The 26,209-nt window shown below is 35.9% G+C and overlaps 1 protein-coding gene and 1 pseudogene across 2 annotated transcripts; both read left to right on the plus strand.

Moving 5' to 3' along the window:
- The first annotated feature begins 2,970 nt into the window (after window positions 1–2,970).
- On the plus strand, window positions 2,971–5,825 carry LOC145007160 (hexosyltransferase GAUT11-like). The gene is made up of 2 exons (XM_078966163.1): window positions 2,971–3,494; window positions 4,256–5,825. The coding sequence occupies exons 1-2, from the start codon at window positions 3,339–3,341 to the stop codon at window positions 5,645–5,647; spliced, it is 1,548 nt and encodes a 515-aa protein (XP_078822289.1). The 5' UTR covers window positions 2,971–3,338; the 3' UTR covers window positions 5,648–5,825.
- Window positions 5,826–9,169: 3,344 nt separating this feature from the next.
- LOC145007219 (cytosolic sulfotransferase 5 pseudogene) lies at window positions 9,170–13,951 on the plus strand (annotated as a pseudogene). The gene is made up of 2 exons (XR_013662977.1): window positions 9,170–10,376; window positions 13,824–13,951. The product of XR_013662977.1 is annotated as a cytosolic sulfotransferase 5 pseudogene (transcript).
- The last annotated feature ends 12,258 nt before the right edge of the window (window positions 13,952–26,209 follow it).

Here is a 26,209-nt window from a genome sequence, read left to right on the forward strand (position 1 = left end):
AGCAATTTCTTATTCTTGTGAATCTATTATGAGTCATCACACGTAATTCGGGTGGTATCAAACTCTCTGTCTTAGTAATATCACTGAAGTGGCCAGTTCAAAAATAACATGATGAAAAAAACCAAAATGACCATCGTGAATCGATAGATAATACCCATGATTTGTGATTGCTTTGAAGCTAAAATGAGAATAGTAATATGTTTAAAAGGAATGGAAACTATAAATCTTTTTAAGAACTAAGAATCAAATGTTTTATAACTTAAAAGTATTTTTCCAATAGAGATAGTTTGGAAAGATTGATACTCAAATAAAAATTATAGATTTAGATGGAATTAGTAGATCGTGTATAAAGTAAAAGTGTGTGTGTGTGTGTATATATATATATATACAGAGAGAGAGAGAGAAAGAAAGAGAGAGAGAGAGAGAGAGAGAGAGAGAGAGAGAAGATTGAAACAAATAAAGTTTTGGAACAAAATATTCTTTGTTGAAAGTACGATGTTATTGAAAGGACTCAAATTTACCTTCTTCAATGGGAATGATATAAAAAGAAAATTTTAGATAATGATTTCAAATTGAAATAGAAAAACTGTAACTTTACTCTTTTTATGTTTCAAGATGATTGCGACGATGAAATCATCCTAAGGCATACGAAATAGTAACATCCTCAAAATGGGCCTGAAAGTTTTTACGCCATTTAGTTAAAAATTGAAGGTTTGGGAAATAAAATCAAATAAATATAAATAATTAATAAAAACAAATAATCAAAGGATAATAAATAAAATATATGATAAGGATCAAAGTCGCTAATCCTAAAAGTTAGGAATTGACTTTTGATTAATAATTAGGAATTGAAAGTCATAAATTATATGGAGGATGATTGTAACATTCGGACTTTCGGATACCTTAATGTATGTTTAACCTTGAGACTTATAGAGTGACTTGACGAGTCGTGAGTTCGACTCGCCGAGTAGGGCCGGGTTACTAGCATGGATTTAATGAGTGGACTCGACGAGTCAGAGAGCTGACTCGCCGAGTAGGTGCTGGGTAGAGAAATCCTAATTTCCCAGGGGTTGGGGCCTATATAAAGGAACTTATAGCCTCATTTGCGGCTCACCTTCATTGAGAGTAAACCCTAACGTCCTTTTGAGCTAGAGAGTGTAAAAGGAGCTAATTTTGGGGTCTTTTGGTGCATTTCATTTGAGCTAGAGAGTAAACCCTAACGTCCCGATGGGTTTGATTGTGCGATAACTCGGTGAGCTGGGGGCCAACTCGATAAGTTGAGCTGGACTTTCTTGAGACTTCTGAGGAAACGAGGGGACTCGACGAGTTGTAAGAGTGCGCTCGATGAGTCGGGTCAAACATGGACCGTTGACTCGAGTTTGACTTTTTTTGACTTTAGGGTTTGGTCAACATGAGTATTGGAGACCATGGAGGGGTAAAATGGTCTTTTACCCAATTCGAAAGTTAGAGAGAGAAGAGTAAGATTTGGCTACTTAGAGTCGAGAATCGAATATTAATTAGAGATATTTACCCTATATGTTAGGCAGTGACTAGTTCGAGATTCGAGTTCAAGGATAATTACTTGCTGCTTGTAAGGTGAGTCTTCTCACTATACTTTACCTAGAGTGGTTCTTATGTGTGACCGGAGGGTCTTATGTGCTTACATTGAGTATCATGTTATCCTGCCTTATGTTTTGTGAATCATGTTGTGCACTATGTCTTTGTGATTTATGTTATGCGAATCTTTACAGAGCGGACCAGAGGGTCCAACGAACCGTGGGACTTGAGGGTCCCACTGAGACACATTGAACGAAGGGTCTTACAGTGATATAGCCTCAAGTGGCTAATGAGATGTGTGTGTGGTATTTTGGGGAACTCACTAAGCTTCGTGCTTACCATATTATGTGTTATGGGTTTCAGGTTTTTCTCAAGATCACAAGAAGGTACCGACTTGATTGTACACACTAGTGAAAGAGTTATGTTTTTGAGGATCCTGGATTTTAACCAAACAATTATGGAGTTGCGAATTGTAAATTTAATAAATAAGATTTTTGTGAAATATGTTATGAGAATTATATGATTTTCAATGAAAATTTTGTTTTGAAAATTTTCGGTGTTACAATGATTATTTAGGAAACATTAATGTACTAATTAGTTTTGGCCTAAGTGTAAACTTGTGAAGTTGAAGGGTCAAAACTACCAATTAGAAAAACATGAAGGACTATTTTGACTTAGTCATGACAATATTGATAGGAATGGAAAATTATAGGGTGAATGTGTAAGAATAAGAAGTTCCATTAAAATATTGGTCAAATGGTGTGAGGGACCATTATGTAATATTGAGAGACTATACGTATCTAAGCTTGAGGGTTTCTCTCGATTTGGGAGAACACAACTTGGAGAGGAAGAATGAGGCTGTCATGGACGATTTCAAGCAATTCTTAGTGGTTTAGAGTGAAGCAATTGAAGAATGGGGTAGGGTTTGAAGGCAAGAGGTCTATTACGACTTAAAAGGTAGAAAAACACCCTTCTCTATGCTAAAGTCAATCTAGGGACCAATGGCGTAATCAAATAATGCAATATTGACCTTTTATGATTAAATCACTATGACCAAAAATGATGATTTTGGCAATCACAGGGACCAAAACCTTATTTTACTCAAAAGTAAATATCCCTTTCCAAAATACTGATGGTTCAAGTCTTGCTTGAAACTTTCCAAGTTTTTTTTAGTGAATAACTCTATATTTAATTACCTTATTGTGCATCCCACGTTTTAATTCAATTGTTGTTGCTTCTTTTGAAAGATAAGTATCAACACAATGATCAATAGAAAAAGAGTGATATTTCTTTAAGCATTAGTAATGACTACACTCTCGAGTAGTAAAAAGGGAGTCACTTTTAGATGCGCCCAGGGGCGTAATAAGGCGTATAAACTGATGCGCTGGCCCTTATTCTCCCCCTAATCGCCTCCTTCCGTTTTCTTTATTTTAACGAACGAATACGCGTACCCCACTCAGACACTCTGTCACCTGTGTGCACATTCCTCTTCCTTTCCCAAAGCCGACAATTTTCTTCTGTCCAAAGAGCTCAACATAAACACATACGTTTCCCCCTCGCTCTTTTGCATTCATCTGATTGAACTTTTCCTATCCCAAATCGACTCATAGTCGATTGAACTCCATATTGATTCGAGTAGCTGTGATTGGTTGCTTCTGATTCTTGATTGGTTGATTGGTTTTCTTTACAGATTGCAAAATTTGTTATGAAGCTTATGAGTGAGTGATTTAATGGGCTTTATTTGTTACTGATTCGTTGTGGATTTGGATTCTTGATAAACGATGCGCCGGCGGGCTGCCGACTACCGGCGCCGGGTTCGAAGGAAGATTTCAATTTGGATCTGGGTGTTTCTTGGGTTGTTCTCTGTTGCTGGATTTGTTCTAATTGTTCTTCAACACAATTATCAAGATCAAGATCGCGTTGAAACGCATGTATTGGTATGATTCTACAGCACACGTAGATCCTATTAATGTTTCTAAATGCATAGGGTTCATCTTTAAAATTGAGAAATTTTTCCATCTTTTATCTGATTAATAATGTTCATTGACCTATGGAGTCAACTAATACTAAAGTTTTGGTTGTTGGTATATTCAAAGATTATTGTAGGCATCTAACAGGCAAATGTTTTGTTTAGTTAATGGCTTTATTAATTTTTAAAGTAGAAATTGATAGAAGCATTCATGTTAGGTGGGAAGTTGTCATGGTCAGATTGAGATGCCTATCAACATTGGAGTTCATATGATGAGTTTCCACTCCTGGAATAATAATTGCCCCTTAAAAATTGAAACACTTCAATTAGTGTAATTGTATTAGGTTTTGATTCTTCAGATATTAATTAAATCTTGAATGTTAAAATTCCCAATATAAGAAGGTTGTCTATGCTGTATTAGACTGTTTGCTTTTGTCTCTTCTTATTTTAGATATGGCTTTTTGGTACTCATTATTTGAGATTCTTAAACACGACACTTTGATTTTACTTTTGAGGATTAAGTTTGGTATTTTTATGTGTAGTTTGTATATTTTTCTTACAAAAAGAAAAAATTGTATAACATTTTTTCAAAATACAATGCTATAATTAATAGAAAGAAATGGAAGTATGTTGCTATTTCTTGTATTCTCCCCAATCAAAAGCTCAAAAATATAAAAGCCCTTTGTCAATGTGTTGATTCTATTGAATTTTTTGGGAGATTTATTTCAGGAGCGAAAGGCTAGAAATGTACAAGTTCCTCACACGAAGCTGAATCTAACAAATGAGATAGCAAGACCCAATTCATACACCCGCCAACTGCTCGAGCAAATGACACTAGCAAAAGCGTATGTAGTCTTAGCAAAAGAACACAATAACCTTCATCTCGCATGGCAACTTAGTTCAAAAATAAGAACCTGTCAATCTCTACTCTCGAAAGCTGCCATGAATGAAGAACCCATCATGGAAGAAGATGCAGAACCCCTCATCACCACTTTATCATCCCTAATCTTAAAATCACAAGATCACCATTATGACATCGCAACCACAATGATGACAATGAAATCACACATTCAAGCACTTGAAGAACGGGCAAACGCAGCCACTGTTCAAGCTGCTTTTTTCGGGCGGTTAGCAGCTGAATCGGTGCCCAAGAATCTTCATTGTGTAAATGTTAAACTTTTAGCAGATTGGTTTTCTAAAAAGACAATCCGTGACTTTGTGGAAGAGAAGAAAAACTCTCCAAGATTACTCGACAACAATCTTTACCATTTCTGTTTGTTTTCCGATAACTTACTGGCGGTCAACGCGGTGGTCAACTCCACAGTCTCCAACACCGACCACCCGAAACAGCTCGTGTTCCATGTAGTCACTAGCGAACCTAATTACGCCACCATGGAAGCTTGGTTTGTGACTAACGACTTCAAAGGGTCAATGATTGAAATACAAAAAGTCCAAGATTTGACTTGGTTGAACGCTTCTTATTCCCCTGTGGTTGGAAAATTAACCGAAAACAACGCATCTTTATTAAATTATTTACGGTTTTACATCCCAGAAATCTACCCCCACCTTGAAAAAATCGTGTTTCTTGATGATGATGTGATCGTTCAGAAAGATTTAACCCCGTTATTCTCGTTGGATCTTCATGGGAATGTAAACGGCGCTGTTGAAACATGTCTGGATGGTTTTCACCGATTATACAAATACTTGAACTTTTCAAACCCGGTTTTGAGCTCCAAGATTGACCCGCAGGGTTGTGGGTGGGCTTTCGGGTTAAATGTTTTTGATTTGGTGGCATGGAGGAATGCTAATGTAACAGGTGTGTATCATTATTGGGAAGAACAAAATTCGAATGTGGGTTCGAATTTGTGGAAGTTGGGGACTCTGCCGGCTGGACTTTTGGCCTTTTATGGGCGGACTGAGCCACTTGACCGGAGGTGGCATGTGTTGGGATTAGGGTTTGATGTTGGGATTGATAATCGGCTTATTGAAAGTGCAGCTGTGATTCATTTTAATGGGAATTTGAAGCCATGGTTGAAGTTTGCGATTGGGAAGTATAAGCCGTTATGGGAAAGGTATGTGGATATGGGTCATCCTTATCTTGTTGATTGTGTTACTAGTTGACAGGTTGGTGATAGTGTAGGGCTGGAAATAGAAAATTTTGGGGTTTTTATAAGTTACATTCTTTTGGTATATTTTTGGTCGAGGGAGGAGTGCTTTTTTGTAGACATTTGAAAGAAATATATGTTTCTAAGTAGCAACCAAACAAAACAAAAGTAGGAAATGTTAAAACTTAAAATAAGTATTGTTGTTTTATAAATTAAAGTGGAGTTTGGACCAACATGCAAAGAAAATGTATAATGAATGGTTAAAAAAAAGTTAACATGACACAGTGTATAGTTAGCACGAACCCATTATACTACAACGAAGCCAACTGTGGAAAGTTTGTTCCACTTCCACACGCCATCCTCATGGACTAATAACTGAGAGAAAGGGCATTGCATTATACGGAAAGATTAGAACTTATTGATTATGTTCTCTCTGATCGGTCATAGAGTGGGGCATTGTCCATCGCAAGTTGTTTATAAAAATTAGAAATGTAGTTAAGGGCTTAAGGGCTTCCTAAAAACATTTGTATTTAAGTTTTATCCTTAATCTTATTGGATAAATTGTCTTCAAAATTTATAAATTTATCAGGCTCGTCGGTGTGCGGCAACCTCAGCGAACACCGGGCCATGCCCTCGGCATGCCGAGCTCAGCTAGGCAACTCGGCTAGTTCTTACCGAGGAGAGAGATTGTTTTGTTTAGAAAATTGAGCTCTTGCCCACCCTTTTGTTACCGTTCTTTTTTTAAAAAAAACCCTACACTTTTATCCTATATAAACACAACAATTTATCATATTTTAAACCACTTCACCATCTTCATTTTTTTTCATTCAAACACATCATTTTTTTGTCAAAAAAATGGCTTCCCCTTCCAACCTAAGACATCAGGAAAAAAAAAAAAAAAAAAACAAAACACACACACACACAACACTCAAACATCTCACTTTCTTCTCCAAACTTTATTCAGAATCAACCTATTTATTCTCCACCAAATTTACACTTTGGTAGAGTATACTACCAATTTCAAGGTCAAGTACAATAGCAAGACCAAACATCAATTCTAAAATCAACCACAAATTCAAAGGCAACTCTAATTTCAAAACCAATCACAAATGAATTTTTTATCCCAAATGGACAATGACTTAAATCTATTTGATGTATTCCCGACTCACCAATGAATTTAGAAACCCAAACCCAATTTCCAAGTCAAGCAGAACCCGAAGATGTCCTTGGAATGGAATCTGAGCCATAAGAGAATCACCCACAACAACCAAAAAAAAAAAAGTGGAAGGGCGGTTCCAAAGCAATGGACATCGGCCGAAGAAAAGGCATTAGCTTGTGCTTGGGTGGATGTTTCCAAAGATTCAGTGATCGGAAACAACCATGATTGTCCAACATTCTTCCGAAAAATCACGCGACGTTTTTCTCAACAAGATGAATCTTGGTGATTACCAGAAAAAAGACCAAAGTTTATTCGAAGTGGCGAAATGTCAACAAAGTAGTGACAAAGATTAACGGTGTGTTTTTGAGTGTGACACGCAATGACAAAGTGGTGCAAACGATGAAACCATTTTGCAAAAAGCTCTTGAAATTTACTGGAATCAAAAAGTGGCTTCGTTCAAATTTCTACATGTTTGAAACATTGTAAAATTGTCAAAAAAAAAATGACAAGTTGTCGGCTCTTCCAAAACTTTTACGAGTGATTCTTCAAAAAGAACCAAAACATCAAAAACAACACATAGTCAATCATCTAATGTGCATGTTGGAATTGACATCAATGAAGAGGATCCTATTGAGGTTCCAAGAGCCACTCGTCCCATGAAAAGAGACCGAACCAAGTAAAAAGGGAAAGCAGCAGCAACTAGTTCCGGTGACATCGATCAACTAACAACATAAATGAACAATTCAAAGTTGTCCTTAGAGCGATACTTGAAATTCACACGAGAGAAAGACAAAACTCATGTCATGTCCATCTTAATAAGACCCACAAACAAGCTATTCAAATACGAACCGAATATGGTGATAAAAGCCAAAGAGGAGTTTGCAAAAAATATAACATTTGCCTTTCGTTTTTTTTTTTTTTTTTAATTTCTTTTAATTTTCATAATTTCGTTTTTTTTACATATCTAGGTTTGTAATCTGAATTTCTATGTTTTTTTTGGTGTGTTGTATTTTTATTTTATGTTGAATGAAATTTAAGTTTTTTTTTAAAAAATAATATGTTTGAATTTATTTATTTTGTATATTAATTAAAAAATAACAAGTGTGACAATCTGCGCCATGTAAATGACAAGTTTTGGCTAAAATATGGTAAATATAACGTGACGTCTACGTGGACCGTGACAAATACAACACCACGTCCACTAGCCTTAACAGGAAGGCATTTTCTTTCCTGAATTTCATGTCCAAAGAATCAAATTTTGGTTGATAAAGTTTCATCTTCATTTTATAAATCAACCATTATTTTTTTTATGGTTCGGATAGTAAATACTAAACGTTTTAAATGTCGATCAATCTTTTTCCCTTAAAAATACAATACATTGTCTGATGTCAAAAAGTACTAAAATATAAATTTTATTAGAAATACTCGAATTAACTTTTGGTTAAAATATAAAATAAGAGTTCAAAATTATAATAATAATAAATATTATCAAATCTAAGGTCATTTAGTTTGCAAAAGGATAGTTGATTTTATAGGTTTTTATGTAGAAATGTTTTATTATTTTGAAATTCTTTTGATAAAGTTATATTTTTCTTTTAAACAAAAAAGTTTCAATTATTTAATTTTACATAATGATTTATAATTTTCTATTAAAATAAACAAAGATTTTTTTTGTTATTTTGGAAAAAATATTAAATAAAGAGACTTTTCTATTCAAGTTCTTTTTAGGACTTCATTAAAAATATTTCTAAAATAATGAGACTTTTATATATAAAACTCTAACTTTATTTACACAAAATTGAAATGTAATCATTTCAATTATTATTATTATTATTATTATTATTATTATTATTATTTAAAAGGGTATTTAAAAAGACTACAAAATATATCACCAATAATGTTCACATATTTTTATTATATATTAATTATTTATTATTTGTAGAGCGTGGACTTTAAATTGGTCTATTTGGCCGGCATTTTTTTTTAATTATTTTTATTACAATTTTATTTTGAAATATATTTATGTATGATTTAGTAGTATTCTATTGTTTATCAATTATATCTCAATAAATATTTATACGATTCATAAATTTATTATTATTATTATTATTATTATTATTATTATTATTATTATTATTATTATTATAATACAATACTTTATTTCTATTATTATATAATCGGTTGATAGTAAGAAAATTACAAAATTGATCCATCTGGTTTGTTATTCATTATTTATTTTTTCATATTTTCCTGTCATACCCAAATATTTCCATGCTGTTCATCATCATGCTTTTCAAGGTTTTCAGTTGATAAACATTTTCATGCTTCATCACTCGTTTCTAGATATGAAGATGATTGATGTTCTTCATTATTTATTTTTCATGTTTTACCAAACAAAATCCAAACTTATAAAAGTTAGAAAGAAAGTGTACAATCTTAGGGGTCATTTATGTACTTTTATTCAGAATTGCTAACGGCGGATAAGAAGGGAAGTTTTGTCCCTAAGACACTCTGTCTACGATTGTCCTACGATTTCTTCATCATGTCGACTTCTCCACCTCTTATCACAAAACCAGAATCAAAAGAAGACGCAGACTACAATAAAATCTGCGAGGAGTACAAACACCTGATAGAAACAGTACCCAATGGCAATGGATGGATGGAGAAACACCTATACAGCTACAATGGCTTCTGGTTTCACCCCAACTACATCAAAAACCACTTGCTTCTTCCCATCTACTTCAAATCTCAACCCACCGACATCTTTTTAGCCTCCTTCATGAAGGCCGGAACCACCTGGCTCAAAGCCCTCATGTTCGCTACCATTAACCGCCACCGCTACACCATCTCCGACCACTATTTACTCCAACATGGCCCACAGGGTGCCTTCCCTTACCTCGACATCGAAAGCTACCCCCCTACTGACTTCACCCACTTGCCTGCTCCCCGAATGTTCGCAACCCACTACCCTCGCACCCTCTTGCCGCCGTGCATTACTTCCTGCAAGTTCGTCTACGTCTGTAGGGACCCAAAAGACGTTTTGATTTCAAAATGGCATTTCATGAGCAATCAAAGATCGAAAGATCTGCCTCCCTTCTCGTTGGATGAAGCGTTTGAGCTTTTCTGTCAAGGGATTTCGGACTTCGGACCATTTTGGGAACATGTTCTGTCATACTGGAGGGCGAGCCTGGAATCTCCGGATAAGATTCTGTTCTTGAAGTACGAGGAAATGATGAAGCAGCCGGAGGTGGCTCTGAGGAACTTGGCGGCGTTCATGGGGAAGCCATTCACGGCGGAGGAACTGGAGAAGGGGGTGGTGGAGAAAATTGTGGAGCTTTGTAGCTTCGAAAATTTGAGCAATCTGGAGGTGAACAAGAAAGGTGTGGTGAAATTTGGAAAGGTTTTCGAGGTGGAGAATCGGCTTTTTTTTAGGAAAGGCGAAATCGGAGATTGGAAAAACTATCTGAGCGTGGAGATGAAGCAACGCATCGATGAAATTACCAATGAGAAGTTTAAAGGTTCTGGGTTGATCCTTGACGCAACCACTTGATCAATGATCAGTAAACAAGTTTATTACTCACTCAGGGTATATCCTTGTTACGTGCATCTGTTTCATATCGGCCTATGTTTTTCAAAGATAAATATATACGTCAGTTTTAATTAGATGGGTTAAAATAATAATAATAATAATAATAATAATAATAATAATACTAAAAACGAAGAGAGAAAGAAACTAAGGACAAAAAATAAAAGAAAGAAACGAAAAAAGATTCTTTTGTTTTCAGGAGTTCGAGAGAAATAGAAATAAATTAATTGTTTTGTTTTTCTTTTAAATAGGAAATGAGGAGAAAATCATTTTTTATTTTATTTTATTTTTTTAATGAAATTCAGAAATATCAATTTTTTTTACTTTCCTTTTATTTCCACTTATTTCTTTTTTTTCCTTGTTAAATTGAATCGGAAACAAAATATAAGTTTTGTACTCTCTTATTTTTTTATTCTTCTATGCTACTATTTTCTAAAAACGGAATTTTTTAAATGTGGAATTTTTTGTTGTGACTTGAGATGCTTACGTGAGATTGAACTTTGTGACTTTTATGCTATTATTTTTTAAAAACAATTTTTTTCAAGTTTTGCAGCTCACACTGACGTGAGATTGAATTGTTGACGTGAATTTTATGTTATTATTTTTTAAAGACAAAGTTTGATGGTTTTATTGGCTTGTATTGAATTATTTAGGTGCCGATTTTTGCGCTATTATTTTTTAAAATTTTTTTTTTTTTTTTTTTTAAGTTTGACGGTTTTTGCTACCTTGGCACGCTACATGATATGGAGTTGGTGGTGTGATGATTTTTGTGCTATTTTTTTTTTATAACAAGGTTTTTCAAGTTTGGTGGTTTTTGCTAAGTTGGCACACCTATGTGAGATTGAATTGTTGATGTGGGGACTTTTATGCTATTATTTCTTTTAAAAATAATATTTTTCAAGTTTAGCGGTTTTTATTGACTTGTCATGCTTACATGCGATTTAATTTTTGAAGTGACGACTTTTGTGCTATTATTTTTTTATTAAAAGCAATGTTTTTTAATATAACACCCTTTTTCCAGTCGTTTCTTAATTTGAGGTTGTGACCCAAAAATCAATCATCTTAAGGCTTCGGACTTTGAGGAAAGAGAAGTCTAGACCCATTGGAAGTGGATAATATATATTATGTGATTAAAGAGTTAGGTTTGTGCTTTGGAGCCCAATGGTATAATGCTAAAAGTGATGTTTCAGACCTTTCATGAATTAATGATTTAGGTTTGGAAGGTTTTAAGCAAAAAGATAGTTGATAGGATTGTAGGGATTTTCATTACATTTCAAAGCATATAAAGAACGCTGAAACGAACTTGGGGCGTAGAAGTTATGACTGTTAGAAATTAGGTTGGTTTGGGCTTTGGCCTAGGGTGATGGGCGTAAAGGGAGTATGTTTGGGCGTACAAGACAAGGTTGGTCGCGAAGCTTCTTCCCAGTACGTTGGGCATACGTCAGTCAGATGCAACCCTAATATTTGGGTCTTGGGCCCTATTTAAAGGCCTTAACTCATTCTGTAACGCTTGGCTCCGGTATAAGTTTATTTTTTCAAATATTTATAATTTCCTTTGGGGACTCGACGAGTTAGAAGCTTCAACTCGTCGTGTCCAGAGAGTTACAGTCGCAGATATTGATGAACCAACTCGACGAGTTGGGGTGCACCAACTCGGCGAGTTGGCGGCTAGGAAGGAAACACTAATTTTTAGGGTATTGTACCCTATTTAAAGGCCTTAAGCCCTTTGGTTGGCCTCCTTATCAGCCTCCTCTGTCTAGAAAACCCTAAAAGTGTGTATCAACGTCCTTGTGAATGTATGAGCTTGTGGAGGGCCTTAAGTGTTGATATGTTGCACATTTTTGGTGAATCTTTGAAGTGGAATGTGCATAGCTTGGAGAGAAGACGTAGATCCAGAATCTCCTCACTCATTTCAGTCTTTTCAATGTATCAAGCTTATACCTTGCTTTGTTATTATCTAGATCCCTTTATTTGGAGTTTTATCTTGATTTTGGACTCTTGGTTGAGTTGTCCAAGAAGTTAAGGTTTCCAAGGGTTGTTATGTTAGACCTAGCTATTTTATGCTCTCCTTTGGCTTAAAGTTGCAAGATCTACTAGGTCCTAGGTCCCATTTATGCAATAAGCCCTTTATGAATCCCATATTTAGTCCAAGGGTTTCTTTTTAGCATGCATGGACGTAACGTTGGAAGCTTTACGTGATTTTCCAGCCTTAGGAGGTCAGATATATATATATATATATATATATATATATATATATATATATATATATATATATATATATATATATATATATATTGGGACTATGTTTTGAGAGTTTAAGGGCTTAATGGGTTAAGCTTCACTCTAATGAGTCTGGGGTTTGGGGTTGACTCGTTTTGGACGGTTCCTAAGGGTAAAGTTGGAAACTTTACCCTTCTAGACATCATTTTGAAGGAGATTTGAGAATTAGAGTTCCTAGATTCGATGGAAGCAGCTTTATGCATTAAGTTGTTGGATTTCTGGCTAGCTTGGCGAGTTCATTAGTGAACTCGGTGAGTTGATGGGAGTTTTACCGGTCTATGCAGTTAATGGAGAAACTCGACGAGTTGAAGGACGACTCGGAGAGTTGGATCAACTCGGACCATTGACTTTGACATTTGACTTTAGTCTTTGACCAGGTTTTACTTTAAGGGGGTTTTAGGGTATTTTGAGTTGTATTTGAGGAATTTTTTCCGTTTAGGGGTTAAGTTGAGCTGATATTTGGAGTTGGGACCTAGTCAGCTATCGTTCAGTATTTGAGGTGAGTCTTCTCACTACACTCATGGGTCGAAGGCACCAAGGCCGACCCATTAATGGTTATGATATGATTTGCATTGCAATATGTAATTTCTTGCTATTGGATTTATATGTGGACTTATGTGTAGACCAGGGGAGGAGCCCATGGCATTTGGCAAGACCATGGGAGGAGCCCATGGCTCAGATATATAAGACCGTGGGGGTAGTGCATGACATTCCAATGAAAACCATTGAGGGAATCCATGGCAAACTTATATTTATATGTGTACATTGTATTATATGATTATATGATTTGTGTGTTTTGGGCACTGTTGTAAAAATTTCGATTAGGTCCAGATTAATCTTCGATTAATCCCTAGGCTCTACTCAACTGGTTAGAGGGTGCCTAGCGATTAATCCCTACATGCATAATAAGTGAAACAGTATAAAACGATGAAATTTTAACATTTTGAAGAAGTTTTATCTCAATGAAAACTATTTGAGGCATGATTAGTGTTGTATTAATCATATTAACCTACTTTGTTATGAAATTAATGGTCCCTGATTAATCTCCTCCTAGCCGATTAATCGCTTAACCCTAGTCCACCGACTAGCTAACGTCGAGCGTTTTTTACAACCTTGGTTTTGGGAAACTCGCTAAGCTTGTGTTTACAGTTTTATTGAATGTTTCAGGTACTTCTATCGATAAGGGCAAGGGTTTGGCTTGATGGCACGACGTGCATTCTCTAGTGTTTTCATATTTAGTTTTCATACTCAGAACCTTAAAATAATATAGCCATGTATTGGGATTTTTGGTCACCTTGTGATTGATATTTATGAAATTAAAAGTTCAAAAAATTTCTCTAAAATTTGAGCTGTTACATGTTGGTATCAAAGCCTTGGTTTAAGGGATTCGAACACACTTCTAGGTGTGTCAAAACTCAAACTGAGGAAATGGTAACAAATCGATTTTCAAAAAGAAACCAAAGTTAAATTTCCTGAAATCGATTTTGTAAGAAAAAAGGGAGAATGCAATGTGCGTAATCGACCGAGCTCAAGTAAGTGTTCCCAATGTTTTAGACATGCTATAGTATATATGGAAGTTAAAGTTGTATGGACTATTTGCTAAGTGTATGCTTTCAAAGTTGTACATGCTTAGGATTGCATAGCCCAAGAATGAGGGAATCTGCCTTATTCTTGTTCCATGTTTGGTTGTGGTTTAGGGTAGAACCTTTATTTGACAGTTTATGTGATTCTCTTTGTGTATAACTTGCATGCATAGGGCAACCTGCTATGATTAATCTAAATTTCTAGTTTGGTGAAGGTTGAGAATCATAAAGCAGTCTAGGATCTGAGTTAATGTTGTATTTATAAGTCATGATTTGTGATTGAATGATTTTTGGGTATCAATTATGGCCTTGGGGAAGGTACAGGTAGGTGTGGAAGGTAGTATTGGGCTCGTACTACTGAAAGCACAAGACCTGTACCTGAACCAATGACAAACCGGATAGTTCTTAGGAGTTTGGTGAGGAGGAATCTCTTTCAAATTCCTTATCTTGGTTAATTGTAATATTTTCAGTTGAGGATGGTGATGATCACGCAAGGTTCAGGTTCAGGATCAGGTTCAGGCTCTGGTGTAAAGCCCATTGATGAGAGGCTACGCGATCATATCGTTATCGAGGTTACTTGTGGCATCCTTGACACTATTACTTTTGAAATTCATACTATGATAGTAGACATATCTTTAAGTGTTATGTAGTAATAACAATGTAGATCCAAGAGTTCTTGAAGCTTGAAAGACCTTTGGTAGCAAGCGCCAAATGTGTCACTCCTCTAATGATTCACAAACAAACATAACGACCATGGAAAACTATATATATATATATATATATATATATATATATATATATATATATATATATATATATATATATATATATATATAGAGAGAGAGAGAGAGAGAGAGAGAGGAGAAGACTAAATTTCATCCAAGGCACTTATAAAGAAGTCATGGATGAAATTCTACCCTAAAGAGGGTTTATATAGGTGTTAGGAAGGTATGGATAATGTAGGTATCTCTAAGATAATCCTAACCCTTAACTTCCACCCTAAGGCATCCAAGTCTCCCTTAAAGCCTAAGAAACCCTAGAGGCACTCTAGATTTTGTTCCTCCCCCCCCCCCCCCCTCCCTCTTTATGAAGGTTCTAGAATTGCACAATGCTCAACTATTGAACATTGTCACCTTTAGTCCCTGCACTTTAAATTATTTCATTTAACCCCAAAATTAATTTTAAATTGATTTTTGATTAAATATTAATTAAACAATATGATTTCTAATTAATATATTATTTCCATAATACATTAATAAATCATTTATTTCGATTTCTAATTAATTCATTAACCAAGTAATAAATTAATAAATCGTTCTTCTCTCTCTGAAAGTCATCTTATTCAATTGTCAGGTTTGAAGGAAACCCAAAAGGATTGTGCTACTATCAATTCAAGTTTATACCAATTATAGTTATGCTCTTAGACACCTAATCCAACAGTTATGTGTAGTAGACTTCAGTGAAGTACGTCGGACGTACGAGGGAGGTACGCGGGCATACTTAGTAGATGGGCTTTTGGTCCATTTTGGGCCTTCGATCATTTTGGGTTTGGGCCTTATTTTGTTAGGCTAGGTATGAGTAGGGTAAAATAGTCTTTTATCCCTTGATATGATAATATATGATTTGGGCTTTGGATTATGGATGATGGTCTTAATTATTAATTAGGTATGATTTTTGGATATGTTCAGCGTGAGGATCCCGGTAGTAGGAGCGCGTATGTATTTCGTTTATATTAGATAGAGGTGAGTCTTTTCATCGTACATGTGGGTCGAAGGCACCAACGTTGGCCCACTAGGATATCTTATGTAAGATGTTAGCTGTCTTTGTGATTTTTGCATTGTATGATGGGTTGGGCCCAAGGACATGCATGTAGGGCTAGGCATAATTGCATGAGACGGCTGAGCCCATTGTATATCGGGTTAGGACTATTTGTATGTTGGGTTAGGACCATTGATTAGTAAGGGATAGAACCATTATTGTGGGTTGGGCCTAATGTGTGGGCTATGCTCAATTTTATGTATGGTATGTGGTATTTTGGGGAATTCACTAAGCTTTATGCTTACGATTTCATATTTATGGTTTCAGATACTTCTGGTTCGAAAGGGAAGGGCCCGGTGTGACTACACAACATCCCCCAGAGTTTATTCCACATTGATGAGTTTTACTCTAATGTTTAAATACTATTTTCATCTTGATTGGTTTTGAGAAAAAATTATTATACGTATTATTGTTTAAAAATGAAAATTTTATCTTGGATTTTCAGGATGTTACATTTAAGTTTGGTGGTTTATCCTGACTTGGCTGTAACGTCCCAAAAACCATAGTAAAAAATTTTGATTTTCAAAACCATTTTCATAAAATCATAATTCAATCAAACATTGTTTTCCAAATCATCAAGACAAATCAGAGTATCGATACATCTCTCAAAATATAAAAGTCCATGGGATTATGTGCACGATCGTGCCTTCTGTAACATTATATTTTCTAGGTATTATATATTTTCCCTTGTGTTAATTTTATTTGCAAAATGGTCCCATGTGCATGTTGCAAGAAATGCGTGTTTGGCTCCATACACCCAACGTAATGGGTTTAATGAGCACGAGTGGCTAAGGCACTACGCCCAACGTATATCAAACTACGCCCATTGTAGTGCGTCTGACTTAAACCCTAATTTGGAGTGTCTGGACACTATATAATCACACTTATGGCTCATGTTACCCTTATTTCTTAGCCTCCACTGACCTTATAGCCTCATCTTAAAACTCTAGACCTTTCCATTGTGTTTTTGAGCTCATCGTGTGCGTCTTGGTGTGTTTTGGTTCATTATCAAGAAGAAGGAGTTTGGTGCAAGGTTTTAGATCAAGGAAGAGCTTGTGGATCCTGATTCTCTACTCTATTTCCAGGTTGTTTTTGGTGAAAAGCTATGACCTTGTTTATTAGAAGCTTAACTATAGTTTATATGGGTTTTAGAACGATTTTTGGCCCCATAAATGAGATCTAGTGGTTTGACACCACTTTAGGAGCTATAAGTTTCCACTCTTGGTTTTTCTGAGGTTCAAAGTCCATAAATTTGGCACCTTTATTGTTTAGAATCACCCATGCATGAGGTTATGTCCATTTAGTGAAAGTAGAGTACTATATCTTCAAGTTAGGTCCTTTTAGGGCATGCAAAGTCACCAAGTCAGTGACTTTATGGTTCTCGGTGCTTATTAAGGACTTGATATGTGGTTTGGATTTCTGGTCTTAAGCATTAAGTGCTTCAAGTTAGTTTTGACTAAATGGTTGAGTACGTTGGGCATACAAGTCTGTATGCACCGTGTATGTACACCCAACGTACAAGCCATATAGCGTGTTTGCTTAGCGTTCAGTTGAGTACGTCCTACATACTCAGTCTGTTGGGCTTAGCATTTTGGGCTTCAAGTTTTAGCCATGTTATCATACCAGCTACCATCGTACTGTCTTGAGCGTTATCATCTTGTGTTACTGGCTCATCTATTAACTTGATGTGAAAATATTTTCCTTAGTTGCCGATCTTATGAGGTAGTGTATATGAAAAAATCTCTTGGTTATGTGCAACCTTAATATTATAACCATGTCTTTCGGCTTCGTAAGGTTTTTTATGGTCTTAAGTAAGTACCAAATGCCTGGTATCATCATTTTTTGTTTGCATATCCCCTCTTCTCTTTGAAAATAGTCCTTCTGATACATTTATACGTACATATCATCATGGGACTGATACCATATACTTATTTCTATATGTACACAATATCATGCTTACTACCTCTTTGATTGCATTGCTTACACAAGTTATCTCTTGACTCCAATATGAGTTTCCTATGTCCAATTTGGTATCTTTTTGTCTTTCTTTCTTAGGATAATCAACAAGAACTTTTTGTCTTTCTTTGCTTAGATAATCAAAAAGAACTTCTCACGTTACATCTCAGTGCAACAAAGTTCTTGTTCATATACAATATTATCATGACGACATCCTTGATACGTATTATTATCAATACAATCCCTTGTTGCTTATTATCAAGACATCAACCTTATTACACATTATCATGACAGGTGCCGTGCTGCATATTATCATGCCAACAACCTGATTATATATCACCAAGACAACAACTTTGTTATATATAATCAAAACACTTACCTCCCAATGTGTTATCATAAAATAGCCTTAATCATGACATAAACTATATTGTATCACATCAACCAAATCATATCCCTACGACATATGAAACAATTATCAAGCTAGCCCCACATTTCATATATCTAAGTCTACCTAGATAATCGCTATGTAATATTACATCTTCTATAGATGAGGATTGATTGTTATTTTTATACTTTGATGGACATTTTATATATCTACTCCAATATGATTGACAACAAACCAATCACATTGAACCGGAGGGACTTAATAATGTACAACTATATGACTGTACCAATCCAATATAACTGTCAACAAACCAATCATATCAGACTAAGGGCTTGATGATGTATGACTTATACAACTATATACAGTCCAATATAATTAGTAGTAAACCAATCATATCGGATTGGGTGAGGATGGGGGACTTGATGATGTTAGATCTATTAGTATGACCTACACAACATAACAACATTATTTGGCATCACATCATGACAATGTTGATTTGCAGCACAATAAGACATCACTCGAGGAGAGAACAACATATCAACCTAGCCCATGACTAGTTGTGTCAGAATTGGGTTAGCCCAAGGTATGACCTAATTGTATCTTGACCTGCCCAAGGTGTGACCTAATTGTATCTTGACCTAACCCTAAATAGAATACTTTCTACTCCATGAGGAGGATCCTAAATAATAGATTTGAGCCCTTACAATACACATACACCTCTCCTCAAAATAGTTTTGTCAATTTCTGGAGAACCATCTGTAATGCCCGTGATTCAAGGCTAAGAATTGATACGATGATGTAATAGTTAGGGTCAATAAATGTAACTTATTTTGAAGTAATAAAGAGTAATTACTTAAATATTATGTGGATTATGTGATTTTATGTGCTTATATACGTGTTTATGAAGATATAATAAAAATAAGCATCAAAAATAAAATGTTAGATAAACTTAATATATATGAAGAAAGTTGTAGTGGCTGTGACAAGGATTCCAAACATATAAAGAACGCCAAAATCCGAGTTATAACGAAGAAGTTATGATCTGTCCAAGTTTCGCGACAAAACCGGCATGACGCTATGTGATGTAAAAAGTGATTTTGCGATAAAATGCTTTCTAGCCTTAGCGATGAAAATGAAATTCATAGAATACGTTAAACCGAGAGCGTACATAAAAAGAGCGTCCAAATCTGACTTCGTGTGAGGAAGTTATGAATTTTCTAGGATTTGGCATAGCAGTGTGCAACCCGGAGTTCGAATTTTAGATCGAGCGATTTTTAGCTGATACAACCTAAATGAGAATCGAAGATCTCGTCATTAGGAGCTCAATGGTAAAAAGACAGACGAAAACACAGGTCGGGTGAAGAAGTTATGAGTTTTTAACGGGCTTTTATAACTTTAAAAATAGAGTCAAAATTAGCCAACGGAGTCTAAACGAAAGTTGTAGAGTACGTCTCCACCTGCACGTGGATAAAAAGAATGTCGAAAATGGAACCCGTATGCGGGAGTTACAAATTTTAGAAGACAGAAAGGCAAATTGCGAGACTAATTGGGAGGCCACACCCCACATAGCCTTCGGACGCCTCAAGTACCGAGTACGCCCCACATACACCGAAGGTACGCTCAGCAGTCTTCTTATGCGTGGTTCAAAGTGAGCCACATCGTTCCATCTGGAGGTTGACACGCCATCGTACGAACGCGATGCGTAGCCCTGAATGCCCCATGCACCGAGGCTCTAGCCTATAAAAGGGTGCGAAGGCAGCTCCGATTCTCACACCTTCCACTCTTTCTTTCTCTCTCTCTCTCTCTCTCTCTCTCTCTCTCTACTCTCTCCCTAAACCTCCCAAGCACCCCTAAGCCTAGGAAACTTCCCTAGCACTAGAAGAAAGCCTCGAAGCGCCCGAAGGCTCAGAGAAAAAGAGCTTTTCGGCTCAGAAGTTCTGCCCCCATAGAGCCCGATTTTTAGCAAAACCTGCTGTAAGTGAGATACGCCTACCCTACTTTAAATATAACTTATATTTAAATATAATATCATTATTATGAACCTATAAATAAGATTTATCAGTTATTCAAAGTCGTAATACTAATTGAACTACTTATGGGAGAGGTGTCTAGAATGGTCACGAAGGGTTTGGTTGTTGGATTTCAGAAAAGCTATATGTCGAAATGGTCCTGCCCCCCAACTTTCATGCATGGCTGATCCTTACTTGATAGATCGTGAAGTAGACTCTGCTTTAATGATGAATCCAGACTAATAATTAGTCGCAATGAATATTAGACTAAAATCTAGTGGTAATGATACTAGGTTTCATCGAAGGAAAATAAATTAATAGAAATGAAACGTTGTCTGAGTTCGGAATCACCACCTTAATAGGTGAGTGCATAGTTACTTTCATCTTACACATAGATATGAAGTATTTTATATAAATTACGTGTTTTGTGTGCATATTATCTGTTTATCTTGTGATCTATGCTGGATGAAAGATTAAAATTTTTTCTTCAGATCTAAACTGTATATGTATTTTTTTTAGGTCTAAACTTTTTTCTTCAGATCTGAACTGTATATGTATTTTATGTCTACAAATATGTTGGGTAAAACATGGGTAGATGAGATAGTTAGTGTGTGATGAAAGATGAGTTGAATGATGAGATGAAAGGTGATATAGATCATGAGATGAGGGTGAGTGGTGAAAATGAGAGAAACCTTTACCCAAGCGTTGGCCCCATCACCTAGTAGAGTATGGATGACAACCAATACTATTCTAGACGGTCCAGTGAACACTAGCAGGCTCGTAACCTGTAGGTGTTGTGAACGATATGTTCACCCGGTGTACTTTAGTAACCCATTGACATGTATTGCAAGTGGACTCCCAAAAATAATATTGTCAATAAAGGAGATAAACCCTGACAACTATGAACTTAGCCCCTGTTGGATGAACCCTGACAACTATGGACTTAATGCCTATTATATAAACCCTGGCAATGATGGACTTCATTCCTATTCCTTAGGACAATCCTTAGGAATAAATAATGAGAAATAGACGATTCATAGAGAAGATACTTAAGAATAAAGAAGATAATGGGGATGGGTAAATGAGTTAATTGTTTGATGATGAAACATAATAACTATATTATTGTGGATTGAAAACCCTATGTACTCACCAGGTTTCCCAACCTGACCCACTTAGTTTATTTGTATCACAGATGTCAATATGAAGCTACATTACACCGAGAGATTAAGGAGATGTAGATCATTAGTGTAGATGAATATAAGGTCTGTTTATGCTAATGTTTCTGTATTCACGATGACATCCCAAAGTTTTAAAATGAATAAAATACATTTCTTCGGAAATGCTTTGATAACATATTTATCATATTTTTCTGGGAACAAATTCCGCAACACTTCTCTTTAAAAGGTTACTCCGATTTGAAAATAAAGCATAAACAAATTGGTATTTTCTGACAGTGAAAATAGGGATGTCACACCATCTCCTCTTACACATCGATTTATAACTTAGTAGTTGGAGATTGCTTATGGGGCATAGTATTTAGGGTGGTTCTAACGGTTTATCTCTACAATGATAGATGTGAATCAAGTCGGGAGCTTGCTAGTGACACCTATTCTAGATCTATGATCCAGATCGAACAACAAGACTTGATGGCTAGATTCCAATTCACATCATTATATTTATCATTTGAATAAAATTAAACTTTTTTGTTTATATTATTTTGTTTTGAAGTTTTTGTTGGATTAATGTATAAGCCCGTAACTATATTTGGTATGTACCTGACCCGGTTGTGCATGGTCCTTTTGGGTTGTATTCACCAAAGCAACTTGACAAGGTTATTTAAGAGAGAGAAGATATTATGATTTATTAATATATTATAATAATAATATATTAAAGGAGAAATCATATTATTTGATTAATATTGATCATAAATTAATTAGGAATTAATTTGGTGACTAAAAGAGATTAATTGAATAAAGGGGCTTAAACTGTTAAATGTGTGATAGTTGAGTTTTGGGCTGCAAAACCTAATGGACTAAGGGGGAATGAAATTATGATGGGGATCCATCGTATTTTCATCCATAGGCCTTATTCCAGAAGGTTCCATAGGCTGCTTGGTGACTAACCTGTCTATTAGGGTTTAGAGTGAAATCCTAGCAATCTACAGTATAAATAAAGGCCCTTGCTTGCAATTTTCGGCACTTTGACTCCAAAAGAAACCCTAGAGTCGATTTTAGCATCCTCCCTCCTCTCTCATAATTGCCTTCTTGCTTGTGTGGTGTTTGTAAGCCATTAGAGGAGTTACAATTGTGACTCTAAGCTCAAGATCAAGAAGAATCAAAGGATTTCAAGCCAATTGAACGAGGTAATCACTTAGATCTGTTCTTATAGTGTTAATTTCGAATTATACATGCTAGATCTAGGGTTACAAGTCTTGGATAAATTACATGTACAATAGAAAAGCCTAGATCCAAGTTTTAGGGTTTTGCATAAGCACATAGGATGTTCTTTTGCATTAAAACCATCATTTTTTATATCGGCCACCAACTCTAATGTTTGTTTTTCTTCCCCTCCCGATCATGTTATGAGTTTGTCCCCACTGGCACCCAAATTCAAAGGTTTTCACAATGTTACTTGTAATTATCGTAAATATATAGCTTCCATTTTGATTAAGAATACATGTGTATATGGTATGCCTTGTAGGCATGACAACCGACTGAACCTTCAATATTGCGAAATGCAAAAGTATCTTTGTGGATACACTTTCTGAAAGTTTGAAAAAAAAATACAGAAAAAAATTAAAGGCCTATTAAGTAAAGATAAAAAGTTAGTTTGGGCAAATTATGGTTAATTTAAATAGCAATCAAGTTTCACATGTGTTCCATCCATGTGCCTCAAAAGAAAATTAAAGAGATATTACTACCAAGTTTCATTTTTGTTGCACTTAAATACCTCAAGTTTAAATATTGTTCGATTTTATGAAAATTAATATTGTTTTTTTTTACCTTAGGTAAAAATTAAAAACTTTTAATTTTCTCTCTTTCGTTTTAAATGAGTAGGAACTTGGAAGATCCACCTAATCAGAAAAGTTCTATTTGGACGGTGATTAAGCCAAATTCAGAGGGCTAATCTCCTTTCTACTAACAAAATTAAGAACGCAAACTAAAACAATTTTCTTCTCTATTCATAAAAAAGAATTACAAAGCTTTAAATAACAAATGCAATCTACCACTAATGCCTTGAAATATGCAAGAAATGGAATCGTGGGTTACTACTTACTGCAATCTAAATGCCTATTAAAAGGATATGCATGAGCAATTAAAGGAAAACTAATGCATGATGTATGACCAAGTAAAGAAGGACGTAGAAGTCTTCCAAGTAACTCCTCTGTTGACCATGTGACTAGGATGTCGTATCAATACTCCGCCCCCCAAAAAATAGCGATATGTCCTCAAGGCCAAAGTCATTTTGTTGCAGGTACAACCATGGTGGATCGTTGTCTGATTGAAAAAAGAGGAACTTGGGTGGGTTGCACTGATGGTTAGGTTAATACTTGGTTGGACAATTGTAACAGAGGCCTTCAGCCCTTCCTTGTTGCATTTCGGTGGGTCTTAGTTTCTTGATCGGAAGAGGTGGGGAAGTGGAAGGAGAGGCAGCCAACAATGGTAGAGTCGGTGGTTGTGTTTCCAATTTACTACCATTAGGAAGAAGGTTATCATGGAGCTTGCCTTCAATTAATTTGGCGAGACCACAAGTAGCATAAAGTGTTTTGCGGGTTATGGATGACAATCTCTAATTGAATGTCGGGACGTAAACCGGAGATAAAACAGTTATGCAAGGATACGAAAGAGAGACCGATGTCCCGGTTACTAACTCTTTCAAACCCGGTCTGGTAGGCAGAGATGGTGGTGGACTGTCGAAGCTTAAACAAGGTGGCTTGGTGATTTTCATATGTAAATGGGCCAAAACGCAGTCCAAGTGTACAGGTGAACTCCGACCCAGTGCCAAGAAATTTGTTGGTGGCAAGATGTTTACACCAGTTTAAAGCATCACTGGTAAAGTAGAAGACATCCAAGCAAAGGCGTTAAGGCGGTGGAATGGTGTGGTACGTGAAGTAATTCTCGGCTTGGTACCGTCAAAAGTGGGCAGGAGAATTTCGGTGGTCGAAGGGTCTGATTCGGATCGTGTGGTGGGGGCGGCGGCGGTGGGGGTGGTGGCGACGGTGGAGGCTGATTGACACGTTGATCGGTCATGAGGTGGATCAATTTATCAAGTTTGACGTTGGCATCAGTGGTAATTTGAGCGATATGAAGCATGTGGCATGAAGGGCGGCGACCGGTTTGTTAGCTTTGGTGACCTTGGGGTTGTCGGAGGTGGAGTCGGACTCGGTTTTTTGGAGGCATTAAGACGATGATGAAAGCACCAATTGATAAAGCCAAATTCTAAGATTTCTCCTAAAAAAAATTAAGAACACAAACCAAAACGATTTTCTTCTGTATTCATATAAAGGAATTACAAAGGTTTAAATAACAAATGCAATATACCACTAATGCCTTGAAATATGCAAGCAATTGAATCGTGGGCTACTACTTACTGGAATCTTAATGCCTATTAAAAGGATATGCATGAGAAAATAAAGGAAAACTAATGCATCATGTATGACCAAGTAAAGAAGGAAGTAGAAGTCATCCAAGTAACTCCTTTGTTGACCATATGACTAAGATGTCACATCAGACAAACTCTTTTTCTACATGTTTTCGACTTGTAAGGCTATGGGGTATGGTCACATGATGTTCACTAGAAAAGTGATGCCACATATGCGCCACATCACCCCCCACTACATGTTCACTACACATTCACTAGCCTTGGAAATGGTTATCATTAGACAATTATTTTTTTATTTTATTTTATTTTTTTTAATCTATTTAGATTGAAATAAAAAAAAACTAAATTAATAACATAATTAGAAATGGTTATCACTAGACAATGGTTTTTTTTATCTATTTAGATTAAAATAAAAAAAACTAAATTAATAACATAATTAGATATTTCACGTTACATAAAAACATAAAACATAAAATTTCAAATCTAGATTTCGAATAACCATAAAAAATAAAACTTAAAACCTAAATAACTAAAAAACATAGAAATTAAACATAAATATTAAAAACGTTAAAACCTAAAATCCATGCTTTTCCCGAACTTCTTTTTGGATTTTTAGAAACACGGCTAAATTTTCCGGATCGATATCTGGTTGCGGCTTCATGTTTAAAATTTGAAGATCGGTGAGTGCTTGTTTCCGGCGCCGAGCATTCTCCGTTGACTCGTATTTTTGTTGTAAAAAACTTAGAGTTTTGTCAATTTTTTCCACAAGCACGTCTTCGTTAATCCCTTTTCCGCTTGAAGACGCCGCTTTTTTCCCTTTATCCCTTCTCGGTGGCCGACGAAGTTGGACTTCCGGTGGACCCTCCCCTTCGGTCCCATCGAAGTCATCATTGAGGTCGACGCCAAAACCCACATCAGATTCCGAAGTTCTTGGCCTTTTGTTGGAGCCGGTGGTTGATTCCGAATGCGAAGTCTCCGGGTTAAGGACCCATTTAGGACCCTTACAACAAATTTCCCACGCTTTTTGGTGGCCGAACGCTTTACCGCCGGTGGTAACTTTGAATTGTTGGCATGCGGTTGATAAAATATTGAAACCGTTGCTACCACTTTTATGCATATTTTTCAGATTTTCAAATATGCCGTTAAACTTGGTGCACGTCGCTCGTAGTTCACGCCATTTTCCGTTGACCGCGTCGTACG

The sequence above is a fragment of the Lactuca saligna genome, chromosome 1 (assembly GCF_052625555.1).
Source record: "Lactuca saligna cultivar CGN05327 chromosome 1, ASM5262555v1, whole genome shotgun sequence".
In the NCBI taxonomy this organism is placed as follows: domain Eukaryota; kingdom Viridiplantae; phylum Streptophyta; class Magnoliopsida; order Asterales; family Asteraceae; genus Lactuca; species Lactuca saligna.